The 27,128-nt window shown below is 39.3% G+C and overlaps 1 protein-coding gene across 2 annotated transcripts in view; it reads right to left on the bottom strand.

The window, feature by feature from the left end:
- WAPAL (wings apart-like homolog (Drosophila)) overlaps positions 1-25,587 on the bottom strand; it is an 83,576-nt gene extending 57,989 nt beyond the window's left edge. Inside the window, exons 1-3 of one of the 2 annotated variants that reach the window (XM_011995397.1) lie at positions 24,846-25,587; positions 5,816-6,841; positions 3,307-3,425 (exon numbers count right to left, since the gene is read on the bottom strand). In XM_011995397.1, coding sequence (XP_011850787.1) covers positions 3,307-3,425; positions 5,816-6,841; positions 24,846-25,398 — 1,698 coding nt within the window. In that variant the 5' untranslated portion in view covers positions 25,399-25,587. The remainder of the gene's footprint in view (positions 1-3,306; positions 3,426-5,815; positions 6,842-24,845) is intronic. The other variant, XM_011995398.1, reaches the window with a different exon arrangement.
- Between the last annotated feature and the right edge of the window lie 1,541 nt (positions 25,588-27,128).

Below are 27,128 nucleotides of genomic sequence, written 5' to 3'. Positions count from 1 at the left end.
TACTCAGGAGGCTGAGGCAGGAGAATTGCTTGTGCCTGGGAGGCAGAGGCTATAGTAACCTGAGATCGTGCCACTGCACTCCAGCCTAGGCAACAGAGCCAAGACTCCACCTCAAAAAAAATTTTATAAAGATGTTATCTGGCTTTTTTTACTGGATTGACATTTGTATGGATGGTGCAAAAGCAATGGTGGGTAAAACTGCTGGTGCCTTAGCACCAATAAAAGTAGGACTTCTGAACTGCTACATACTATGTAGCAGTCAAAAAGTAAAATGCCAGTTTCACTTAAAGCCCTTAATGAAGGAATAAAGATGGTTAATTTTATTAAATCTCTATCCCTGAATATACTAATAATCTCTGTGACAAAACAAGTATGCATAAAACACTTCTGCTGCATGTAAAGTACAGTGGTTGTATGGAGAAAAAACCACCACTGTTTAAGTTGCAAGCCAAACTAGCTACTTTTTTCTCAAACATCATTCTTTACTGGAAAGATCGACAAACTATGCTGATTCAAACATGGGAATGTGGCAGGCATTTTCTCGAAAACAAAGAGTAAATCTGTTACCATCAGTTGTTTTCCTTTGCTTCCAACAACAACAACAACAAAAAATTGAACTTTCAAGCAAAAACAAAGTTTAGAGAACTTGTATCTACCACTGTGAACTTGACAGGTTCTCAGTACTTACAAACTTTTCTGAGTTTGACAGTGGTATTTTGATACCGTATAATGAAATGTGTCATCATTTGAAAGATTTGCATAATTCATCGTAACCAGTATTTTGCAAGTGACCAGTACATGATGTTATAAAGCATGTATGGGTAAATGCCCATTCAAAATGCAAGATAAAGCAGCAGATTTTAATGCAACGGTATGAAAGGTTACTGGCATGGTTTCAGATTCCAAATTGCAACTAATCATCAAGAGACTCCCATTTATTGAGTTTTGGGGTAGTACTGTAGAAGAATATCCAAAATTACTCAAAAAGGTTGTTAAAATACAACTACATATATCACTGTGAAGTCATACAGTTTTCTAGAAATTCAAAGTCTCACCTAAGCACCTGGGAGTGCAAAACCATAGCACAATTACATTGAAAAGATCCCCAAATGGGCTCTTAAGGTAAAATAGGAAAAATAAGGCCATAAAAATTGAACACACTCATTTGTTACTTAAAAGCAATTCAATCTACAAGAATAAAAGGTACTGACAATCTCTAATTTTAACTTTAAATAACAGAATACTATTAACAAGCTATTTAAGGAATTTTTTTACAAAAAAGGTGAAATCAAATTATTCTCAATACCTATGCTGGACCATATTACATTTTGGGAGGCCAAGGTAGGCAGAGAGCCTGAGCCTAGGAGTTCAAGACCAGCATGGGCAACAAAGTGAAACCACATCTCTACAAAATATACAAAAATTAGCCAGGTATCAAAATACACGCCTGTAGTCCCAGCTATTCAGGAGTCTGAGGTGGGAGGATCACCTAAGCCCGAGGATGTCAAGGCTGCACTGAACAGTGATCACACCACTGCACTCCAGCCTGGGTAAGTGTGAGACCATCTCAAAAAAAAAAAAAAGAGGAGGAGGAATAAAGTTGGCCCTAACCTTATACCATATACAAAAATTAACTTAAACAGAACAAAGATCTAAACGTAAAGACCTAAAACTATAAACTATAGGAAAAAAACATAAATGAAAAGGTACGTAACACTGGATCTGGCAACAATTTCTTGGATATGACACCAGATGCACAGACAACAAAAGGATAAATTGAACATCAAAATTAAAAACTTTTTTGCATCAAAGGACAATATCAATATGGTGAAAAACAACTAATGAAATAGAAGAAAGTATCTGTAAATCCTATTACTGATAAGGATTAACATACTACTACAACTCAAGAAAAACAAAAAACTCAATTATAAAATGGGCAAGGGGCCAGGCACGGTGGCTCACGCCTGGAATCCCAGCACTTTGGGACACCGAGACAGGTGGATCACCTCAGGTCAGGAGTTAGGGACCAGCCTGACAAACATGATGAAACCCCATTATTAAAAATACAAAATTAGCCATGCATGGTGTCACATGCCTGTAATCCCAGCTACTTGGGAGGCTGAGGCAGGAAAATCGCTTGAACCCAGGAGGCGGAGGTTGCAGTGAGCCAAGATTGTGCTATTGCACTCCAGCCTGGGCAACAAGAGCGAAACTCCATCTAAAACAAAGAAGCAAAAACTGGGCAAAGGACTTAGACATTTCTTCAAAGATACAAAAGTAGCCAGTAAGCATATAAAAAATGCTCAACATCACTAGTCATTAGTGAAGTGCAAATCAAACCACTATGAGATACCACTTCACACCCATTAGGCTATTATCAAAAAACAGAAAATAGAAGTGCTGATAAGGATATGAAGAAACTAGGGCTCTCATACACTGCTGGTAGCATACATTGCTGGTAGCAATGTAAAATGGTGCAGACATCACAGAGAACAGTTTGGCAGTTCCTCAGAAAGTTACAGGCCTACCATATTGACTCAGGAAATCCACTCCTAGGTATATATCCAAAAGTACTAAAAGCAGAAACTCAAACAAATACAGCAGCATTACTCACAGTAGCCAAAAGGTAAAAACAATCCAAGTGTCCATCAACAGATGAACGGATAAACAAAACGTGGAAGGTGTGGGGGTGTGGTGGTGGTATGTTTGCCTCACACACAATGGAATATTATTCTTATATATATATATACACACACATATATATCTCACATACAATGGAATTTTATTCAGCCATAAAAAGGAATGAAATTTTGACATACAGTAAAAGACAGATGTACCTTAGACAAATCACGCTTAGTGAAATAAACCAGATTCATACAATGTTTGTCCTTTTGTATCTGGTTTATGATGAATATTGTATGATTCTATTTATATAAGATACTTAGATAAAGCACATTCCTAGAGCAGAGTGGAATACTATCCACTAGGCATGGGGTGGGGGAGGAAGTTATTGGTTAATGGGTACAGAGTTTTTGTTGGATATGATAAAAAGGTTTTGGGTATAGATAATTGTGATGGTTACATAACACCGTGAAAGTAATGCCACTGATTTATACACTTGAGAATGGTTCAAAAAATATGTATATTTTACAATTTTTAAAAAATGGTTACATCTGAAAAAAGGACTTCCATATATCCTTTGAAAGACAGTTGCTATGTTTATTAGTAACTTTCAAATAAAAAATAAAGATTTGAGCCCTCCAGTAACAAATAAATAATAAAAATCACTGATAGTGCTTTACTTACCCGTTTGGGGCCGCTAAAAATCTTTCTGGTATTTTCCTTTGATTTATCTCCTTGTTTATTTATGGGTTTCTTCACACTTTCAGGCACACCAGGCAAGTCCTCTGTAAAATCCAAGTTTTCTGAAATAGTAATCAAAACTATCTAGCTTACTAATATTTCAAATTACCTACCAGAAAACCTATCAAGATTATATATATATATGAATCAATGAAAATGGGAAGAAAAGAATAAAGGAATCAGAGCACCACAGAGCTGACAAAATACTCCCTAGAATAAGAAGTTTCATTCTGCCATTCTCCCTTCCTGCTTGCCCCTCCCGAGAGAGAAATCATAAACCTGGTTGCTGTGTATGTGTTCTAGTCTTATTTTATGTTCAATAGAAAAACCAAATCTTTTCCCAAATAATTTTCTTACTTCCGAGAGGTCACATCACTGCTGGATATCTATGGATACTGCCACTGGAATGGTATAGTTTATACATATACAAAACACCATGCAGTATCTACCTGTAACATTTTTCAGAACTTTAAATCCACTAAATCACGTTGGCCTTCAAAGAATGCCTGCTGGCAACTACAAAAGCCACATTTAAAACACCAGAAAAGGAGGACAGTTATCCTTGGCAAGAGATTTAAAATGACCTAATACAACAAAGTTTAATGATTTGTTGGTCTTCAAACACAACTAATCAAAAAATCAGTTTATTTCCCAACTGGTTAAAAATAGGTATCTTTTTCTAAGCTAAACAAAATAGGAAAAATAGGAAGACTTTTCTGTATCCCAATGCTTAAAATTTTTTGCTGTTTCACATATGGTATGAAGACTCAAATTTCAACTTTGGGTAGATCAACCAAATGGCCTCTAATTGTCAAATGTTATTTAGCATCTACTTCAAGTTTCTCAAAGGGAGTCTAATTTCACATTTTAAATCTTTAAAAGTTTTATTACCCAAGATGTAAATTTCAGTCACAGATTTTCAATTGCAGGGGATAACTTGCTATCCAGATTAGAATAAAAGCTTATAAGTAAACTGCAGCAGGACAAGGGTACTGGTACTGTATAGCAGTATTTATCATTCTACTGAGGAAGCAAATGCCTAGCTGTTCTGCCCAGCCAGATCTTCAGTGACTATAGTAAGGCTGCGGCAAACTTCCATTCTCCAGAAAAGATTCAAAGACGACACTGGATGTATTTCTTTTTTCTTTTTTTTCGGGGAAGGTAGGGGTGAGCCCCTAGGGGTACTCCTGTTTATGTCTAGTTTTGAAGAATAAATTAAGCAAAACTATTTTTAGGCCAAATAAAGCAAAATGGCAGGTAATCTCAAGAATGACTTATATTCTATAAGAGAATCTGTATTTTAAAATACTATTGTAATTCTAATTTACCATAATGACACTTCTGTGGCCCTACCAGGAAAAAAGCTTTATTTAATATGTAAAGCAATCCAGAAAAACTATATTTGGTTAAGAAATCATGTATCCCAGAAGCTTTCATAAATTCTTCCTCACTAGACAGTCAATCCACCTCACAAAGCCCTTGTCAGGTAATGACTTAATTATAGCAGAGCTAACCTACTTCATTTGTTTGTCTCTCACAGTGGAGACTGAACTCCTTGAGGACCTTTAGTCATTACCGGGTCTACAATCTCCACACAAATTAAATTTCCACAGTTAAGAGTGAATGCATAGTTACCTGGTACTTTTCAATTTTATTGAACCAACTTAAGATGGTTTGAGAGTGTTTTGAATGTTTATTAGTTTTCAGCCAACCACAAAGAGTTTTTAAATTCTAATCTTCTGGTATTTCCCTCATTATAACCATTTGTTATCAGTATAGTTCCAAAGGTCCAAAATCTAATCTATGTCTTCACTGCATTTGCATTTGTCAAGTGGAAACATCATGGTATTTGGTGTCCCTGCCCCATATACATACATGCTTTAAAATTCTCAAGTGCTAAAGCTTAAATTAACACTCAAAGTAATATGACGACTCTCCAATCTACAAATTGGTTCCTTAAAACTTGGGACTTGATCATTAACACTTAAAATGCTGTACCTTTAGATAGTTCTAAATAGGTACTTTTAATAAATATAACAAGTTAAAATTGAATATCTAGGAAGAAACTATGTAGGTGTTGATTTAAGCCTGAAAAACACATTTAAAGTAGTCCCCCCGCCATCAATAGGGGATACATGCCAGTTCCTAGTGGATGCCTGAAACCATGGATAGTACACCAAAACCTGTATATACTATGTTTTTGCATATACATACCTATGATAAAGTTTAATTTATAAATCAAGCACAGTAAGAGATTAGCAATGACTAAGAATAAAACAGAATAATAATATGCTATAATAAAAGTTATGTGAATGGGGTCTTTATCTTATCATACTGTACTCACCTCTTTTCAGAATGTGGTTGACCTTGGGTAATTGAAACCATAGGAAGTGAAACTGCAGGTAAGGGGGGAACTACTGTACTTACTATATATTTTTTTTTTAATTCTTACCTGCATTGTTAGTACCAGACTGACTGTCCTGGGAATTATCATTGCTTTCTGGGGGAGGCTGCAAGGAGGGTGATGGAGCTGTTTTAGTTCTTTTTTTGCTTGTCTTTCTTTCCACTTGACAGTCATCATCTTCATCATCTTCGCTTTCACTGAGATCATCAAAGCCAAAATACTTAATTTTGTAATTAGAACTTCCAGAACCCCCTTCATCACCTCCTGTCTCATGATCTTCAAAACCAAAAAATTCAAGTTTAACATCCTTTTTGGATTTAGTATTACTAGGTCGAAATCTAGTAGTGGTCTTAGAAGTTGCAATGTCTGCCTTTTTTCTGAGACGACCAGCTTCTCCCAAATCTGCAGGAGTGGATGCAGTGAACTCATCCATGCTGCGTTCCATAGTATCCTGTATGGTAACATTACAAACTGACAAGCAAGATGGATGTAAAACAGTGTAATCTCTAGTCCGTCCAACTGTCCCTCTAAAACTGGTCCCACAACTTACACCGCCTTTCTTTGCCTGATTCAGGCCATCTTTACTCGATTCACTGTTTGCTTTGGCTAAGGCCTGACTGGTGCCATCCATCAGCTTATCAAAATTTGACGCTCCTTGGGAGGATTTCGCTTTATTGGCCCTACAGTACGTCCTACAGTTGGTTGGCCTAAGAACACTTTGTACAATATCTTCCTCAATGGCTTCATTCAGATTTTCCAATCGATTTTTAAAATCGTCATCCTTCATCTCCAAAAGGGGATCACTATCCAAACTTAAAATACAGTCTTCTGATCTGATATCTTCAAAATCATTATCCCATTCATACAAACCAGTTCTTACAGATCCCTTGATTGGAGATATTTCTGATGGTGATTCTGGCCTCTTCCCAAACTGGGAGTTCCAAGTATCGTTTGTTTCCTTGATTTCAGAAGCCACTGTAGTTTCTGCATTGGGTTTCTTAGTACTGTCGTCAGCATTTTTGTGAATATGGTGACTATTCTTCTCACGTTCTTCATGAAAATTCTCCACTTTATCTGTAAAAATAAGTCAAAGGATAAAAACATGAGTGGTATCAATATAAAAGTTAATAAACAACAGACATGTGGTTAATCAATAGTATATGATCAATCTCGAAAGAACTGCACACAATTTTAGGTTGTGAAGAAATTAACGTTTACATATCAGACATTTTCTCTCCTGTCTTTTCAGTATATAGCTCTCATGTCTTCTACTGACCTTTCCTCAGGCAATCAAGTCCCTTAAAATTATCAACTCACAAGAAATTTCAGCAGGGTTAAGCAATGGAATCCATTCAGAATGACACGCAAATGACTCAGCCAAACCTTCTTAGGGGTACTAAGGGCTTTTCAAATAAAGATGCTTAAATTAAAAATTATTCAGTAAAATCTAAACCAACCGAAAAACCTTCTACCAATGTTTTTATTTATTTGGGATAGGGCTGCCCATAAGGTATGCTAGTTCTATCTAGAAGCCTGCCCATAGGATCAGGTTTCTCTAGCTATTTCTATTATTTCTTCTAATCCTAAAAGCCATATAACCTCAAGGAATTTTTAGCAGTAGTTCTGGTGTGTTAGTTAAACGGCTAATAGTGGCTATTTATGCATATCAGCCAGTAACAAATCCTTGGCCTGCCTCTTCATCTTATATGTGGAGAATTCATTTTTGTTGCCTTCAATTTTTACTATCGGAACATTTTTATAACCTTTCCAAATGAGATACAAATATGATTCCAACTGGTATCATTATTAATTCCCTCAACACTTACTTGTAGAAAAACACTGGCAAAATGTATACTCTATGACAAACAATAAAATTACTTCTACAAAATATATCTACATTTAAGAAAATCTATTTACAAATCTCAATTAGTATCATCAAATACAGGTGAGAGGGATGCTTTACATGGACAGATTCCCTATAAAATGTTTAATGCTACCCAATAGGTTTTCCTCCCCTCAAGACAGGATCTCACTCTGTTACCCACACTGGAATACAGTGGTGTGATCACGGCTCACTGCAGCTTCAGAGCCGAGCACAGTGGCTCATGCCAGTAAATCTCAGCACTGTTGGAGGCTGAGGCAGGAAGATCACTTGAGTGCAGGAGTCCCAGACCAGCCTGGGAAATTTAGTGAAACCCTGTCTCTTCAAAAAAATCAAAAATTAGCCTGGCGTGGTGAGGTATGCCTAGTCCCAGCTACTCAGGAGGCTGAGGTGGGAGAATTACCGAGTAGGAGGTCAAGGCTGCAGTGTGCCATAGTCAGGCCACTATAGATTGCATTCCAACCTGGGTGACAAGCAAGACTGTCTCAAAAAAAAAAAATTTGAGCAGCTGTCACCAACGAAATTATAATGACATCAAGAATACACACATGAAAAATGCTTATCATGAGTTGCTAGGGAAACACAAAAGGTAAACTCCTTAATATACTAAGAATCCTTACATATCAGTAAATCCAATGTCCCAGTACAAAATGGAGCTAGGGGCCAGGCACAATGGCTCAGGCCTGTAATCCTGGCTCTTTGGGAGGCCGAGGTGGGCAGATCACTTGAGACCAGAAGTTCGAGATCAGCGTGGTCAACATGGCGAAACCCTGTCTCCACTAAAAAGACAAAAAAAAAATAGCTAGGCGTGGTGGCACCTGCCACCCACTCCCAAGTCCTAGCTACTTGGGAGGCTGAGGCACAAGAATTGTTTGAACCCAGGAGGCAGAGGAGGTTCCAGCGAGCTGAGATAGAACCACTGCACTCCAGCCTGGGCAACAAGGCAAGACTCTGCCTCAAAAATAAATAAATCAGAAGCTGGGGACACAAATAAGCAATTCATTAAAATATATATAATGAATTAAATAACTTATGAAGGATACTCAATTTCACTCACAAAACTCAAAGTAAAACAAAGCTGAACTATATTTATATAAGCCCTCAGTATACGCTTGGTACTATTCTAAATACTTTCTATTAATTTATCTCAAAGCAACCATCAGGTAGGTACTACTGCCATATTCATAATCCCTTTCCCACAATTCCAACATCCAAAAAGCTCTAAAAAGTAAAAAGTTTTCTCACAACACACTTGGAAGCAAAACCCGATCCCAACCAAAGGGAGGCTGTTTATAGTATTTACCCGACTTAGGGAAGGTATTTTCTCCTCTGAAGAAACACTATATTTGAATAGAGAACACCACCTCAGATCCTGATAGGGGAGTTAATATAAACTTTCCAAAATCCAAAATAATTCTAAATTCTAAGACACATCTGGCCCCAACGATTTCAGATAACGAAATGTGAACCTCTATCTCATTCCAAGATAAAGGACAATGGGCTTACATTACTAGTTGTTGATTATATGGCTACTGAGTGGTATTTACGCTCTGAAAAATAAGGCAACTTATTAAAAAAAATTGGAAGCAACTTGAAAGTCTGACATTAATAAGGAATTGGCTAAGTAATGTATAGCACATACAGAAACTGACAACATGCAACAGTATTTTCTCAAAGGGTAGGGGGAGGGCCAAAAAGAAAACTGATATGGTATTATCCCCAAGATATTACATGAGAAAGAGTAAGGTACAAAACAGCAGCAAATCATCATTTTGTGGGATTTTAATTTTGTGGATTAAAATACGCAGGCACACATGTACATACAGATATGCGGAACTGCCAGTATTGCTCGTATATACACAAAACATATCAGAAAGGTTAAAACAAATAACAATGAATGGTTGTTCCAGAGAAAACTGAGGTGGCTAAGGAAATGTGCTAGGAGGGAAGTTGTTAACCAACAACCATATTGAACCATGTGCAAATGAAAGGTATTTTTGTGTGTTTTTGGGTTTTTTGTTTGTTTGTTTTGCAGCGGAGTCTCACTCTGTCTCCCAGGCTGGAGTGCAGTGGCACGATCTCTGCTCACTGCAACCTCTGCCTCCCAGGTTCAAGCTGCCTCAGTCTCCCAAGTAGCTGGGATTACAGACACCCTCCACCATGCCCAGCTAATTTTTGTATTTTCAGTAGAGACGGGGTTTCACCACATGGGCCAGGCTGGTCTCAAACTCCTGACCTCAGACAATCCACCCACCTCAGCCTCCCAAACTGCTAGGATTACAGGCATGAGAAACCGAGCCCAGCCATAAACCGTTTTAAAAATAAAAGTAGGGCAGGGGCTGGGCGTGGTGACTCACGCAGTAATTCCAAAGGCATGAGAATTGCTTGAACCTGGGAGGCAGAGGTTGCAGTGAGCTGAGATCACGCCAGTGCACTCCAGCCTGGACAACAGAGCGAGACTCCATCTCAAAGATAAATAAATATAAGCCCTTTCAATGCCACTTAAGAAACATCTCCTACCCTTATATTCAGACATGGGACATAATGGTCAAAGACATATTCATGTGTAATTTATAGCACATACAGAAATTGACAACATGCAACAGTATTTTTTCAAAGGGTAGGGAGAGGGCCAAAAAGAAAACTGATATGGTATTATCACCCAGATATTACATGAGAAAGTGTAAGGTACAAAACAGCAGCAAATTATCATTTTGTGGATTTTAATTTTGTGGCTTAAAATACACAGGCACACATGTACACAAAGATATGTGGAACTGCCTGTATTGCTTGTATGTGCACAAAACATATCAGAAAGGTTAAAGCAAGTAACAATGAATGGTCGTTCCAGAGAAAACTGAAGTGGCATTTATGTGTAATACTGTGTAGCATTTATGTGTATATAATACACATGTATTAATACACTACACATGTACTAACATATTAATATAATTATACATGTGTATTATACTAATATATTAATATATTAATACACATGTGTATGTAATACTGTGTAGCATTTATGTGTATATAATAATATTGTGTAGCATTATGTGTAATAGCAAAACACTAGAAACAGCCAAACTATCTGTAAGACACCAGTTATATAGTACTATGGAAACTATAGTTATAGTACTATGGAAACTACAATGGAAACTAAAACCAGTTATAGTACTATGGAAACTACAATGGAAAACTGCTTTAAAAAAACCAAGGCAGATCTATAAATATCAGTAAGATTGTAACAGTGTATAAATAAATCTATAATAATCTATATCAGATTATAATTAAGATTATAATTTTAATTATAATCTTATTAATATTTATAGATCTGCCTTATGTTACAATAAACATCTTAAAAGATTAAGTGTTTTTAAAGGCATAATACACTAAATATATATATGCATATATGCTCCCATTTGTGTGTGTTTTTAAGAACACAAATATAGACACATATGCTGTGCCTACTAAAGACTGTGTAACAGACCCTTAACAGCACTGGTTCAGTGGAAGGGAATTCACTTTTCACTGTTAATATGGTCATGTGGCTGATCACCAGAGGCACCTGAAAGGCCACAGGAAAAACACGGCACATCTTCCTAAGTGAGCAAATCTTTACTCAAAGATTTGAAAGATAAAAATTATTTTTTAAAACAGTTAAGGCCAGGCGCTGTGGCTCACACCTGTAATCCCAGCACTTTGGGAGGCCAAGGCGGGTGGATCACTTGAGGTCAGTAGTTTGAGACCAGCCTGGCTAACATGGTGAAACCCCGTGTCTACTAAAAATACAAAAAATTGCCATGAGTGGTGCTGCACAATCCCAGCTACTCAGGAGGCTGAGGCTGGTTGAATCACTTCAACTCAGGAGGCAGAGGTTGCAGTGAGCCAAGATCCGCCACTGCATTCCAGCCTGAGCAACAAAGTGAGACTCCGTCTTGGGGAAAAACAAAAAACAAAAAACCGGTAAAGCGTTACAATTGGTAATCCAAAACATTTTATATTTTATAAGGCATACCTATAAAATATAAAGTTTACATGCAATTTTAAAGATAAAACACTAAACTAAAAACAATTTCAAAAGTACTACTCAGCTTGGCCCACCACACAGAACAGTCCAGGTTATCGCAGCCTTCCCTTAACTCCCACTAACACAGCCTGTGGAAAGCCTATACAAGGGCTTTCCAAATATAGGTACAATGGCGTTTTAAGGAAATTCACTTCTAAATCTCCAACCTCCAGGTGTATACTGTTCCAAAAACTGATTTGCCAACCCACCTGGCATTAACCAATCACTCTTCTCCCACATTACAAGTATTAATAACAGCATATCGCTCACCTATCCCTAATCTTATATGGTATATTTCTCCAACTCTTGACATGAACTATAAAGAAATAATGTGATAGATTGTTGATAACGTGATAGACTGTTGGTTTCTGTACTTCATAATTAAGTAAAACTTTCATGTGTGGGTAACAAATCCTTTTCATGTCAGGTAGTTTCCTAAATTAATTGCATTTCACAGAATTGAAAAGACCTAACTGATTCAGTATTACAATGAATTTCTATGATTACCACATGCTTTGTGGCATGCAAGAATTCAAATAATAGAATCTGCTATAACAAAATTCTTACCATTCTTATCTTTATTTTATGAATTTATGGCTTCTCAACATTTACGCATATTAAAAAATTGAAATAGGATGCCAGGTGCGGGGGCTCACGCCTGTAATCCCAGCATTTTGGGAAGCAGAGGCGGGCGATCACAAGGTCAGGAGATCGAGACCATCTTGGCTAACACGGTGAAGCCCCATCTCTACTAAAAAATACAAAAAATTAGCCGGGTGTGGTAGCACATATCTGTAGTCCAAGCTACTTGGGAGGCTGAGGCAGGAGAATCGCTTGAACCTGGGAGGCAGAGGTTGCAGTGAGCCCGGGCAACACAGCGAGACTCAGTCTCAAAAACAAAAAAAAAATTTGAAATAGGAATAATAGGGACATAGTAGTACGTGCTTGTAGTCCCACCTAGAGCTACCCAGGGTACTGCGGCCAGCAGTTCATTTGAGGCTGCTGTGTTATGATCACACCTGTGAGTAGCCATACACTTCAGCCTGAGCAACACAGCGAGGCTCCATCTCAACAACAACAAACAACAAAAAATAGGAATAAAATTAATGCCAAAAAACTTTTTTGTCCAAAACCTTTATATACTTTAGCAATAATACTCATTCATATATATATAAACTAACTGAAAAAAGCCCAGTCATCTCTTAAAAAGATACATTTCCAGTAAATTTTATCTTTAATATATACAGCATTCAAGTTTGATAAATTACAGCATTTAAGTTTGATCAAATATTCTGCTAACAGAGAGAGAGCATTTGATTAAAAAAAAAAGTAAGCACTGGTAACTGTGATCATGATGTAGTACAGAATCATTTTTATTTTTTTTTATTTTTTTTTTATTTTTTGAGACTGAGTCTGGCTCTGTCGCCCAGGCTGGAGTGCAGTGGCCGGATCTCAGCTCACTGCAAGCCCTGCCTCCTGGGTTTACGCCATTCTCCTGCCTCAGCCTCCGGAGTAGCTGGGACCACAGGCGCCCGCCACCTCGCCCGGCTAGTTTTTTGTATTTTTTAGTAGAGACGGGGTTTCACCGTGTTAGCCAGGATGGTCTCGATCTCCTGACCTTGTGATCCGCCCGTCTCAGCCTCCCAAAGTGCTGGGATTACAGGCTTGAGCCACCGCGCCCGGCCAGAATCATTTTTAAAACAGTTTACAGCATTACAGTCACATAAAATTCCTAAAAGCTGTGGAGTTTTTTTTTTGTAGAGACAGGGTCTCTCTATGTTGCCAAGGCTGGTCTCAAACTCCTAGACTTGGGTGATCCTCCCATCTCAGCCTCCCAAAATACTGTGATTACAAGCTTCAGCCACAGCGTCCAACTTTTTTTTTTTTTTTTTTTTTTTTGGAGACAGAGTCTTGCTCTGTCAATGAGGCAGTGGCACAGTCTCCACCTCCCACGTTCAAGTGATTCTCCTGTCTCAACCTCCTGAGTAGCTGGGACTACAGGTGCAAGTCACCATTCCCAGCTAATTTTTTTACTTTTAGCAGAGACGGGGTTTCAGCATGTTGACGAGGCTGGTCTCAAACTCCTTACCTCAAGTGATCTGCCTACCTCAGCCTCCCAAAGTGCTAGGATTACAGGCATGAGCCACCAGGCCTGACTGCAGCTCTTAAAAATTTGAATTTAGGCCAGGTGTGGTGGCTCATGCCTGTAATCCTCTCCCACTTTGGGAGGCTGAGGCAGGCGGATCACGAGGTCAGGAGATCAAGACCGTCCTAGCAAACACGGTGAAACCCTGTCTCTACTAAAAATACAAAAAAATTAGCCAGGTGTGGTGGTGGGCGCCTGTAGTCCCAGCTACCCAGGAGGCTGAGGCAGGAGAATGGCATGAACCCAGGAGGCGGAGCTTGCAGTGAGCCGAGATCGCGCCACTGCACTCGAGCCTGGACGACAGAGTGAGACTCCGTCTCAAAAAAAGAAAAATAAATACATAAATAATTTGAATTTAAATGCATATACATATTTTTGTACCAAGAATTATGAAAAAGATGACCACTAAAAGACTAAACATAAATACCATAATCATTAGGATAAAATTCTGAAGGGGAAGTAGGATAGAAATACAATTTCAAAAAGAACAAGGAACACTATATTCTAGCTATTAAAGAGCATGTTCTTGTATTTTTTAAAACATACAAAAGTGAACAGTTTCTGGGACATAATGGGGACTTGTAAGAAAGAAAAATTATTAAAGAAAAATTTTTAAAAAGAGAACGAACAGCAGGTAATTATGGTATTTGCAAGCAAGAAAATAATTATGGGCCAGAAGCAGTGGTTCATGACAGGAATCCCAACACTTTGGGAGGCCAAGGTGTGAGGACTGCTTGAGCTCAGGAGTTCGAGACCTCGTCTCTACTAAAATCAAAAAAATTAGCTGACTGTGATGGTGCACACCTGTGGTCCCAGCTTCTCAGGAGGCTGAGGCAGGATTACCTGTGCCCAGAAGATTGAGGCTGCAGAGAAATATGATTGCATTACTGCACTCCAGCCTGGGCGACAGAGTGAGACCCTGTCTCCAAAAAATAAATAAATAAATACTTTGAGGGTGAGGAAGTGATGCATGGAAGAGCTTCTAGAGTGGCTGGCACAATTCTATTTCTTAACCTAGGTAATGGTTACAGGAGTGTTCCTCTTCTAATAATTAATTAAGCTAGACCTCTTTTGTGCGGTTTTCTGTATGTTTTATTTTACAACTTAAAAAAGTTAAAGAAAATCACTATGACACCTAAACTGCATGTTATATTTTAAAATGTCAATATTGGCCACGTGTGGTGGCTCACGCCTATAATCCCAGCACTTGGGGGGAGCAAAGCAGGGGGATCACTTGCATCCAGGAGTCAGAGACCAGCCTAGATAACAGAGTAAGACTGTCTCTACAAAAAAAAATTTTGAAAAGCAGCCGGGCGTGGTGGCACATTCCTAGTCCTAGCTACTCAGGAAGTGGGGGCAGTAGGATCACTTAAACCCAGGAGTTTAAGGTTGCAGTGAGCAATGATCACACCACTGCACTCCAGACTGGACAACAGAGAAAGACCTTGCTTCTAAAAAAAAAAAAATTAAAAGGATACCTGGGGTTCATCCTTTCTACCACTTCCTTGCCCTACACTTGACTAAGGGTGCCTCTTCTCCTGCAGCCCTCCCTTCTATTTCAGGGCAGGACAGTTTGGGGACACTGATATGCTGACTCTCCAGAGCCTCTTTATAGAATGATTACTCCTCCACCCTGTTATATAAAAGCCCCTTCTTGGCTTCTTTGATTTTCCTGTGTAAGACTAAACAAATAATAATAATAATAATAAAAAGACAACAAAAATAAACAAGGAAAGATTCAAGAAAAAAAAAAAGTAGTGGCCGGGTATGGTGGCTCACACCTGTAATCCCAGCACTTTGGGAGGCCGAGGCGGGTGGATCACCTGAGGTCAGGAGTTCAAGACCACCCTAACCAAAATAGTGAAACCCAGTCTCTACTAAAAATACACGAATTAGGCAGGTGTGGTGACAGGCGCCTGTAATCCCAGCTACTCAGAAGGATGAGGCAGGAGAATAATTTGAACCTGAGAGGCAGAGATTGCAGTGAGCCAAGATTGCACCACTGCACTCCCGCCTGGGCAACAACGAGACTCAGTCTCAAAAAATAAATAAATAAATAAAGTAAAGCCCCTTCTTTTGAGGCTTGTGCTAGTTACCCTCCAATCTTCCTAATACCTGTCATCTAACAACCTCTTATTCAACCTCTTGTTCACTGTTCATGTATTTAAGGATTTTACACCATATTTATATAATCTACTCCATCCCAATTTTGCTATCACACTGAATTCCACCAAATTCCAACCCTCTGACTTCCCAGTTTCTTAACCTATCTCATCATCAACAATCTCCCGCATTCCATCTCAGCCACCAGTTTCATTCAGAAGCTTGCTGTACATCCTAAAATGCTTTACTTCTTAAACATTAAAATCAGATAGCCCACTTTTTTTTAATCATAACCTACCAACCATCCAACTTGCTTGTGCCAGTACTCCCATTCTTCATTTTTACTTAAGCAGATTCTCAGTATACTACCCTTTTTCTCCCCTTTCTCCTATTCATTAGCCCTGTCCAGGCACTCAGCATTTTAAATTCCACAGTCTAATCTTCTCAATCACTCTCTGGGCAATAATATCCTAAATTCCCTTGCTTCTCTCTCTTCATTCCACATGCTGACTGACAGAATGTCTATTGAGGACAATTCTAATAACCCTATCCAATATTCTGTATTCTGTCCAGGTTCCAGGTAATGGGGCCTACTAAATGAGGGGGAAAAAACATACTCACACACTAGGTAGATTAGTGACCATGTGTTTTCAGTAATACCAACTTCAACTAAGGCCTCAATAATGTCCAGGAATTCTACTTTGTCTCTAGACAGCTCACTCTCCCACTTTAAGTAACATCTATCTGAACTCTTTCCAGCTCCCTTAAACCCCCCAAGTTACCCTGCACGCCCAGGCTGGAGTGCAATAGCGCGGTCTCGGCTCACTGCAACCCCTGCCTCTTGGGTTCAAGTGATTCTCCTACCTCAGCCTCCAGAGTAGCTGGGAATACAGGCGCCCGGACCATGCCTGGCTAATTTTTGTATTTTTAGTAGAGACGGGGTTTCACCATGTTGGCCAGGCTGGTCTCGAACTGCTGACCTCGTGATCTGCTTACCTCGGCCTCCTAAAGGGATGGGATTACTTTTTTTTTTAAATGGAGACAGAATCTCACTCTGTCACCTAGGCTGGAGTGCAGGGGCGTGATCTTGGCTCACAGTAACCTCTGCCTACTGGGTTCAAGTGATTCTCCTGCCTCAGCCTCCTGAGCAGCTGGGATTATAGGCGCACACCACCACGCCTGGCTAATTTTTGTATTTTTAGTAGAGACGGAGTTTCACCATGTTGGTCAGACTGGTTTCGAACTCCTGACCTCCTGACCCACCTGCCTTGACCACCCAAAGTGCTGGGATTACAGGCGTAGCCACCGTGCCTGGCTGTCTGGCTTCAAGTTCTAAAAGCATAGAATACTTAGGGAAAATGCTCTGAAAAGCACAATGTATTATATAAAAGTGTTGTCATCATGTTAGTTCTTTATCATGACCAGCAGAAGTCAATAACTCTAAAGTACAGAGGCTATGTTTATAAATTTCATATTTTACCCCATAGCTGGTATTCAAACTGGGTCTGAGAAGAAATTTAAGTGGTCTCCCATGCTTTTGTTAATACACAAACCTTGAGAATAATATTCTTTTTACTCAGAATATCTGAGTAAGAAACAAAAGTTCTGCTTTAGAACAAAATGAATTTACTTAAAATTATAATGCCTCTTTCATAATTTACATAATGTCGAATTTCCATTTGTATACACACATATGAAAATAAGAAGTAGAAAATATCTATAAAAATCAAGTCAAAAACTTTACTCAGTAAGTATTAAAAATAGTTTGGTCATCATTCTCGTTTTGTTTTTGAGATGGTATCTTGCTGTGTCGCCCAGGTTGTGACCCAATCATGGCTCACTGCAGCCTTGAACTCCTGGGTTCAAGTGATCCTCAACTCAGTCTCCCAAGAAGCTGGAACTACAGGTGCACCCCGACACATCGGGCTAATTTTTCTTCTTTTGAAGAAATGGGATGTCACTATGTTGACCAGGCTGGCTTTGAACTCCTGGACTCAAACCATCCTCCCACTTTGGTATCCCCAAGTGCTGGTGTTACAGATGTGAGCCACCATGCCTGGCCCATCATTCTTATAAAAAAGAAAATTATTTAAGCAAGGTGGCATGCCTGTAATCCCAGCCTCTCAGAAGGCTGAGGCAGGAGGCTGAGGTGGGAGCATCGCTTGAGCCCAGGAATTTGAGGCCAGCCAGGACAAGCTGGCAAGATCCCACCTCTTTAAAAAAAAAAATCAGATCTTTAAAATTAAAAAAAAGCAGAAAATTACTTGAACAGAGACAAGAGGGAATCCATAATTTGGCCCTCGCAAAACAACTTTATTTCCAACATCAAGATAAAACTGTTCTTACAGTGACAGTCTCTTCTAAACATACAGCTTTGAAGATGACAAAATTAATCTCATTCACATCAGAATACAACAGCACTGTATGAAAAGAACACTTTGGATGTTTCCCAGATCTTCCACTTAACAGTTCAAGTTATTCAACCTCTGAACTGTGCCTTACCCTCAATACAATGGAAACAAAGCCTCCCTTATACAGTTGTGATTAAGGATCAATTAATATGTAAAAGTAGGAATTTAAGAAATAACAGGGCTGGACACAGTGGCTCACTCCTGTAATCCCAACATTTTGGGAGGTGGAGGTGGGAGGATCACTTAAGTCCAGGAGTTCAGGACAAGGCTGGGCAACATACTGAGACACTGTCTCCACAAAAAAATTTAGAAATTGGCCCAGTGTGGTGGTGCACCCCATACTCCCAACTGCTGGGGAGGCCAAGGAGGGAAGATGGCTTCAGCCCAGGAGGTAGAAGCTGCGATGAGCCATGCACTCCAGCCTGGATGACAGAGTAAGACCCTGTCTCCAAAAAATAAAAAGAAAAAAAGAAATAATGAATCTTATCTACTTCTCTTAAAAAGAAGCTGATTTTAGATATGATTTAAATATATTCTACACAACAAATACATGCAATAAATAAAGGTAGGTAACTCTTGCTGATACTATCCTTTCAGGACTTAAAAAGATAATAATAATCCTCATTAATCATCTATAGTTTATCCAATGACAATCTCATCTCAGGTCACAAGTTCGTGGACTACTCTAAACTTTCAGTAATAATTCATTTCCCTTTCTAAAAAATCACCTTCAGTTCTAAATCTAAGTTAAAAATCTCCTGACAATACCATCCCTCTAACTTACACAAATACTCACTACAGCTTTGAACAAATTAAAAGTTTTTATTGGCTACAAAACCAGTCAGGCAAATTAAGAGCCTATGCTGTAGTTTTCTCAGTATTTGGCAGGATATGTAGACTGAATCCCAGCTGACTGGCAAGGAAAGTGTGCCAAGCCGAAATATAAGTCTTTGCATACTTTAGAGTCCAGATTAAAAACCTGTAGCAGACAGAACAAAGGGGAGAAATGGAAGCAGCCTTGCATAAAAGGCAAGAGAAGACTTTTTTTTGCCTCTACTACAGACAGCACTGATTCAAACCATTAAGGATTACCTGGAGATCTCTTAGAAGGGTGAACCTTTAGCCCCTGCTAACAGTCATTTTTAATGGGCACACCTGGCTGAGAACTGACTGGCTTTAATAGCAACCGTAATCAGAAATCTCTGTTTTCAAAATTAAAGATTAGACACAGAAATATTTGCAGATAGAAACAGAAATCTGAAATTAGCTTTAAAATCCAGGGAGTAAAGGATGGGAAGTGGAGAGAGTAGTGTGCAAAACAGATAAAACAAGATCTGCCAGATACTAAATATTGCAGGTGGACAATCAAGTACATGAGGTTTTTTTAACCATTCTATTTTTGTGTGCCTGAAAAGTTTCATAACAAACGTTTTCTTCTTGTTCAAGGAATAGGATATTTTAGCAACACGACTCTTCCCTGAAGTACCTATTCAGTTTGTAATCTTGTTTCTGGTTCCCTTACCCATCAAGCATCTGTCTGGAAAATGGGAACCATTGTAGATTTTGTGGGTTGTTTTTTGTTTTTGTTTTTTGAGATGGAGTCTCCCTCTGTTGCCCAAGCTGGGGTGCAGTGGCACGATCTCGGCTCACTGCAACCTCCACCTCCCCAGTTCAAGCAATTTCCGGCTTTTTTTGTATTTTTAGTAGAGATGGGGTTTCACCATGTTGGCCAGGCTGGTCTCGAACTCCTGACCTCAAGCGATCCACCCCTCTCAGCCTCCCAAAGTGTTGGATTACAGGCGTGAGCCACTGCGCCCGGCTATTGTATGTTTCATAGTGACCTCTCATCCTATGTTTCCTCTTCAAGTGAAACACAATTTTTTTTTTTTTTTTTTTTTGAGTCAGAGTTTGACTCTGTCACCCAGGCTGGAGAGCAGTGGCACAATCTCTGCTCACTGCAACCTCTGCCTCCTGGGTTCAAGCAGTTCTCCTGCCTCAGCTTCCTGAGAAGCTGGGATTACAGGCATGCACCAACACACCTGGTTAATTTTTGTATTTTTTTTAGTAAAGACAGGGTTTCACCATGTTGGTCAGGCTGGTCTCGAACTCCTGACCTCCTGATCTGCCTGCCTCGGCCTCCCAAAGTGCTGGAATTACAGGCATGGGCCGCCGCACCCGCAACACAATTTTTAAAAGTACTATCCATTTTTATAAAAGTACTTAAAACAAAGAATTTTAACAGTGTCAAAAAAAAATCAACCACATACTCCCCTATAGATAAAGAGATGCACTTAAAAACTAAAGCCAGGTCAAATGACATAATAATTCTGAGCCTGGATTAGCCCTTTTCACTAATGTGATATAATTCTACAGCAAAAAAATAAGACGAACGAGCAGGGACACTCAACACTCCATTGGAAAGATATGATGGAACTTCATCTGTGCACTTTGAACAAGTTGTTAAAATTTGCAACAGGTGGCCGGGCGCGGTGGTTCACGCCTGTAATCCCAGCACTTTGGGAGGCTGAGGCGGGCAGATCACCTAAGGTCAGGAGTTCGAGACCAGCCTGGCCAACATGGTGAAACTCTGTCTCTACTAAAAAAAATACAAAAATTAGCTGGGCGTTGTGGTGCATGCCTGTGGTTCCAGCTACTTGCCAGGCTGAGGCAGAAGAATTGCTTGAACCCGGGAGGCAGAGCTTGCAGTGAGCCAAGATCGCGCCACTGCACTCCAGCCTGGGCTACAGAGCGACACTCCGTCTCAAAAAAAAAAAAAAAAATTTGCAACAGGTTCTTAAATAAAATGCCTAACCATGATCTGCAAAAGACTGCTAAGATTTCTGAGACCCAAGTAGGTATATGAGTACTTGCATCTGGAGAAAAGAGTTCGAAACTCATTCTCAGAAGGGTCCCTAATGCAAAAAAGGTTAGGAACCCCTTGAGATTTACAGAGGCCTCTTTTATCAAAAATGTAGGTTTCGGTTTCTAAATTTCAATTAAAATTACAAGGTTTTCTGAGTGAGAGTAAAGGCAACGAAAATTGATAGACATAATGCAAGAAAACAGTCTAGGCACAAGAGAAATGACCAGTTTAGAGGGGAGAGACAAAGGAAAGGTCACGAAGTACAAAAGCATCCCCACAACTATAACAAACTTACAAACATACAAACTTATAAATGGTTTATAACAACAACTAACTTGCACACATTAGAGACAGGAGAAGACTACCATAAAAATTAAATGCACTCCCTCAAATTCACTTCTTATCCTACAAGGAGCTGCCAAGGTTGTTGCAACTCTGGATGACGAAGGGAGAGGAGAAAAAAAGAAATATTCATAGTGCTATACCATTCCCTGACCACTAAAAGACCTTTTGTGAAGGAGGAAGATGGACAAGATGTTCCTGAACATCTATTTGCCTGTATTTTAGTATGTATTTTCCCCTCACAAACCAATTAAAATGGAATTTGAACTCAGAGTCAGTCACAGTTATCAGCATTAGAACTACAATTTAGCTACACAGACTGGGAAGCAATTATCCCACTTAGCTGGTTGGTCTCTCCAACCTACTTCCAACAACAGATTTAACACAAAGATATATTGTCCGCAAAGCTACAGAAACAATTACTTCTGAATACTTCCACATTCCTTTCCCCCTTACCTAAACGTTCATCTTTATTAATACGCTCTGCCATCAGGGTCCCTGCCTGCCAGTGATGCGCCATCCCTCAAAAGACCACACACTTAAGGAAGCTGGAGTTAGCCTTGAGGACTTTCACCACTTGTACAGCGTCATCTTCCTTCCTCCAGCCCATCCACCCCACACTCTATATTATCTGAAAACATCAAGAAATATCAGGCCGGGCACAGTGGCTCACGTCTATAATCCTAGCACTTTGGGAGGCCGAGATGGGTAGATCACATGCGGTCAGGAGTTCTAGACCAGCCTGGCCAACATGGTGCAACCTCGTCTCTACTAAAAATACAAAAATTAGCCAGGCATGGTGGCAGGTGCCTATAATCCCAGCTACTCGGGGGTACCGAGGCAGGAGAATTGCTTGAACCCAGGAGGCAGAGGTTGCAGTGAGCCAAGACAGTGCCATCACACTTCAGCCTAGGGGAAAAGAGCAAGACTTCATCTCAAAAAAAAAAAAAAAGAAATGTCAGTTGAACAACAAACACAAGCAGAATAGCATTCACAGAGCCTAGTACAGTGGTTTGACAAACAGTAGGTGCTCAATATGTTGATAATAAACGAATCTCATTCCAGTTCTGCCACTAGCTGACCTTGGACAGTGACTTAACCTCTTTGAGCTTCATATATAAAATGAGAGCTCAGTTAAAATTCATTTTAGTTCAAAAAGAGTTTGAGGGGCCAGGCGCGATGGCCCACGCTTGCAATCCCAGCACTTTGGGAGGCCTAGGTGGGAGGATCACTTGAGGTCAGTTCGAGACCAGCCTGGCCAACATGGTGAAAATCTGTCTCTACAAAAATATAAAAATTATCGAGACATGATGGCAGGTGCCTATAATCCCAGTTACTGCGGAGGCTGAGGTGGGAGAATCACTTTAACCCAGGAGGCGGAGGCTGCAGTGAGGCAAGATGGCGCCATTGTACTCCAGTCTGGGCAACACAGTGAGACTCTGTGTCAAAGTTTGATGATTTTAACATACATTTATGTATTTTTAAAAGCTGACCTGAAAACAGTTTTTACGCTGTTTATGCTATTTATTTATTTATTTATTTTTTTGAGATGGCATCTTGCTTTGTTGCCCAGGCTGGAGTGCAAGGGCACAATCTTGGCTCACTGCAACCTCTGTCTCCTGGGTTCAAGTGATTCTCCCACCTCAACCTCCCTATTAGGTGGAATTAGAGGCACCCACCACCACACCCAGCTAATTTTTTGTATTTTTAATATAGATGGGGTTTCACCACGTTGGCCAGGCTGGTCTTGAACTCCTGAGCTCAGGTGATACACCCGCCTTGGCCTCCCAAAGTGCTGGGATTACAGGCATGAGCCACTGCACAGGCCCTTTATGCCGTCTTTTTAATGGAAATTTAACCTAAACTTGCCAACAACGCCTGAGGAGAAATGTGGGCAAAGCAGTAAGGACAGCCAAATTAGAATTAACCCGGAGGATCAAAGGAATGACAGTAACAGCTGGCTCATCGTCTCATCCAAGAGTGAGAGAAAGTGAAAAAATGCTCAACATTTTTAGTAAAACTATGCAAAGCCCAGTACATTGTACTGTTTCATGTGCCTTAACCTTCAAAGGACAAATTCCCCTTAAGAATTCAGTACAGCAAAGTTTTGTGTTTGTGTTTACTTCCTTTAAAAGGAAGATTTTTATAACCTTTCATTATTGCTAAACTTTGCCAAGATGTCAAGAACTAAGGTTTCTTTTCAGTTACAGTATAGTGCCACCCTTATCCTAATGCTGATAGAGTGCTCCCACTTCTCTACCCCACCTCTTCCCTGCCACCCTCAATATTAGCTCTTCAGTCTTTTAGTTAATTGTACCTTTTTCACTTATTATAAATCTCAAATCCCTTACAGGAGACAGAACAAAATGTATCGTTTTAGGAGAGAGTACTAGATGCTCTATTTACAAATTAACATTTTTAAAATACAACCAGTTTTGTGGTTTAAAATCTATCAATACGGCCAGGCACGGTGGCTCACGCCTGTAATCCCAGCACTTTGGGAGGCTGAGGCAGGCGGATCACAAGGTCAGGAGATCGGGACCAACCTGGCTAACACAGTGAAACTCTGTCTCCACTAAAAATACAAAAATTAGCCGGGCGTGGTGGCGGGCCCCTGTAGTCCCAGCTACCTGGGAGGCTGAGGCAGGAGAAAGGCATGAACCTGGCAGGCGGAGCGCGCAGTGAGCCGAGATGGCACCACCGCTCTCCAGCGTGGGCGACAGAGCAAGACTCCGTCTCAAAATAAATAAATCTATCAATACAAGCTGCTACTGGCCCCAAACTAATCTCAATTTGGAATCAAGTTCAATTCTTTAATGTCTCCACTCAATACCTCCTTAATCTTTCTGAGCTAGTTTTGGCAGAGAGTCTACCATTGTTAACTAATCCTCATTTTAAGTACTCATCTCATTTTCATTAACAATAACCATCCAAATCCTCCACAGTAATAGAAATGAGATACTCCGTGATCCTAACACAACAAAAAGAGATATTTCTTATTGGAATCGGGGTTAGAAACATATGACTGTTCCCAAAATGTACCCTGAGCAACAGTCTATAAACATTAATATCCAAGTTGTTTTATTATTTCAACCTCCAACTGGTTTCTTTAAAATTCTTAAATGTCTTTTACAAAACTATCAATAGTCCCCATTTATCCTAAGTGCAGAAAGAAAACACAATATGTATTTTAGAAGTTAAATCATTTTAAAAAATTGCTTGCACAAAGCCCTCTTGGCTGAGAATAAAGAAAATCAAAACTTACCTGAAGTTATTAATTTATTACAGCTACTTATGCTTGCATCATCTTCTACAATTCGGTTTGTGCTCTTTTCTTTCCCAAGCAAAGTGTCCTCCAAAGGGAAGCATTTATCAGATATAACAGTGTCTTCAACCACCACATGACTAATTTTGCTATTAGCTTCAAGTACTGAAGTGACCTCTTCCAGCTGAGCAGCTTCACTAGATTCTGAGTAAGAGGAACCCTTACCCTGGGCTAAATTCTTTGAAGAAACTGGTAGAGACTCATCATCACTATCAAATCCAAAAGGATCTCCAGTACTTTCTTCTTCCACTTTAGGTTTCTTCGGAATTTCTTGGATATCTGGTTTGAAATTGGGCCTCTTCTGCCCTAATTTAGCCATAAATGTAGTCTCTCCCCATTTTGTGCTAAGGGTGGTCCGTTTGTTGGAAAAGACTTCATCAAATTTTGAACTGCCATTTCCACCTTTCCTACTGTATGTTTTCCCAAATCTGGATGTCATTTTGACACCAGTTTCATATTCTGTGAAAAAAAATTTAAGAAAACATATAATCATCAAATACTCAACAAGTGTTAAACAGTGCTATAAAAATAAAAACCTAGGGATTCTTCCCTCATGACTTCTGACACTCACCACAGACTTTTAAACAAACAAATATGAGGAAGGGGTATAAAGAAAGGCTGATTTATTACTCTACATGCTTCCATGTCAATTTTCCTCTACAATGAGTACATATTCCTATGCTACTTACAAAGTAAAAAAACTTAATGATTAACCAACTTATAATACGATATCCACAAAGCTAACTTGAAACGTATTAAGCTCCAAATGAATCAACTTGCTATTCTTATAAACATCATTTTTACCTTAAAAAATAATCTGTATAGAGGCTGGGAGGTCGAGGCAGGCAGATCACTTGAGGCCAGGAGTTTGAGACCAGCCTGGCCACCATGGTGAAACCCTGTCTCTACTAAAAATAAAAAAATTAGCTGCGAGTGGTGGCACACGCTTGTAATGCCAGCTACTTGAGAGGCTGGGGCAGGAGAACTGCTTGAACTCAGGAGATGGAGGTTGCAGTGATGTAATAATAATTTATATAGGGTAATTACCTATATAAAATCTTAAGCACAGAATGTTAATTTTTTTCAGGGCCTCAGAAATATCCACTACTTGATTAAATTTAGTTCTTTGAAATTTCATGGCACTAATTCATAGGAGAAAAAAGGTCTCCAAAATGGTGCTTTTTCTCATGTTTTACAACCTGCAGCTTTTAACCCAATCTTGAAGATTCTGCTTCTTGGTGTAATGTAATTCGGGCTGTGACTTAAAAAATGTTCCTTAGATGGTCATCTCCCTAAGGGAAAGAAACTATCCTTATCCTATCTGCCTTGTCCTGATAGTGCTGTGCTCATTTGCTGAGTTACATTTTCTGGAGCTAGTGAGCTTCAGCATATTACACTGTTTCATGGATTAATACAGGAATAGAAACATATAACCTTTATTTTTCTCTTCGATTTATAAATGGCAAATCGATTTACCTGATTTATCTACTTCACAGGATAAAAAAAAATCTTTAGGGCAGAAAATCACACATTTTTTAAAACAAGTTACTTGCATTGGTTCTGTGCCTATTAAAAAAAGGTACAGTACTTTTTAAACATGATCAATCTTTATCCGTTTGTCTACACTTTGACCTTTCTACAGTTCTAACATCAATACATCGAATATAACTTTAAAAAGTGAACAAGGGCCTAAGGGATGAAAAATCTTCTTACTTTGAAAACTACCAAGAACTGAAATTATATTTGACCTATACTTTTGAATATGTTTTGAGCTACACTTGTGTTTTCCCTTAACTTATTACAACTTACAGTGAGTCACTGTCTGAGTTTTATATATATTCTGTAGTAGATCCCCCGATGTTTGGTGAGAAGACAATTTTAATTTAACAAAATAATAATTTAGTCATCATATATATCTGTGTTAAGAGAAAACAGTGTTCCTGAAGGAGATCTATTTCATCTTCTACTGCAGCTCTAACACTAAGAAATCTTACTCTCTTTCTTGTTAAGTACAGCCTAAACACAACAGGATACTGGGCAACTACCACGGACAACAAACTAAAAGTCGATTCTCTTGATTCTTTCAAGAATGTAAAGCTGAGATCCTGCAGGTCTGTAAGTGTGCTTACATATATACACCAACAAGGTTGAAATGTTTTCGATACGCTTATGTGCTAATCATCTAAAAATACTAACCAAAGGCCAAACCAAAAATCCAGACTT

This window comes from Mandrillus leucophaeus, unplaced genomic scaffold, assembly GCF_000951045.1.
Source record: "Mandrillus leucophaeus isolate KB7577 unplaced genomic scaffold, Mleu.le_1.0 Scaffold488, whole genome shotgun sequence".
Classification (NCBI taxonomy): domain Eukaryota; kingdom Metazoa; phylum Chordata; class Mammalia; order Primates; family Cercopithecidae; genus Mandrillus; species Mandrillus leucophaeus.
This window is presented reverse-complemented; position numbering and strand designations above follow the sequence as displayed.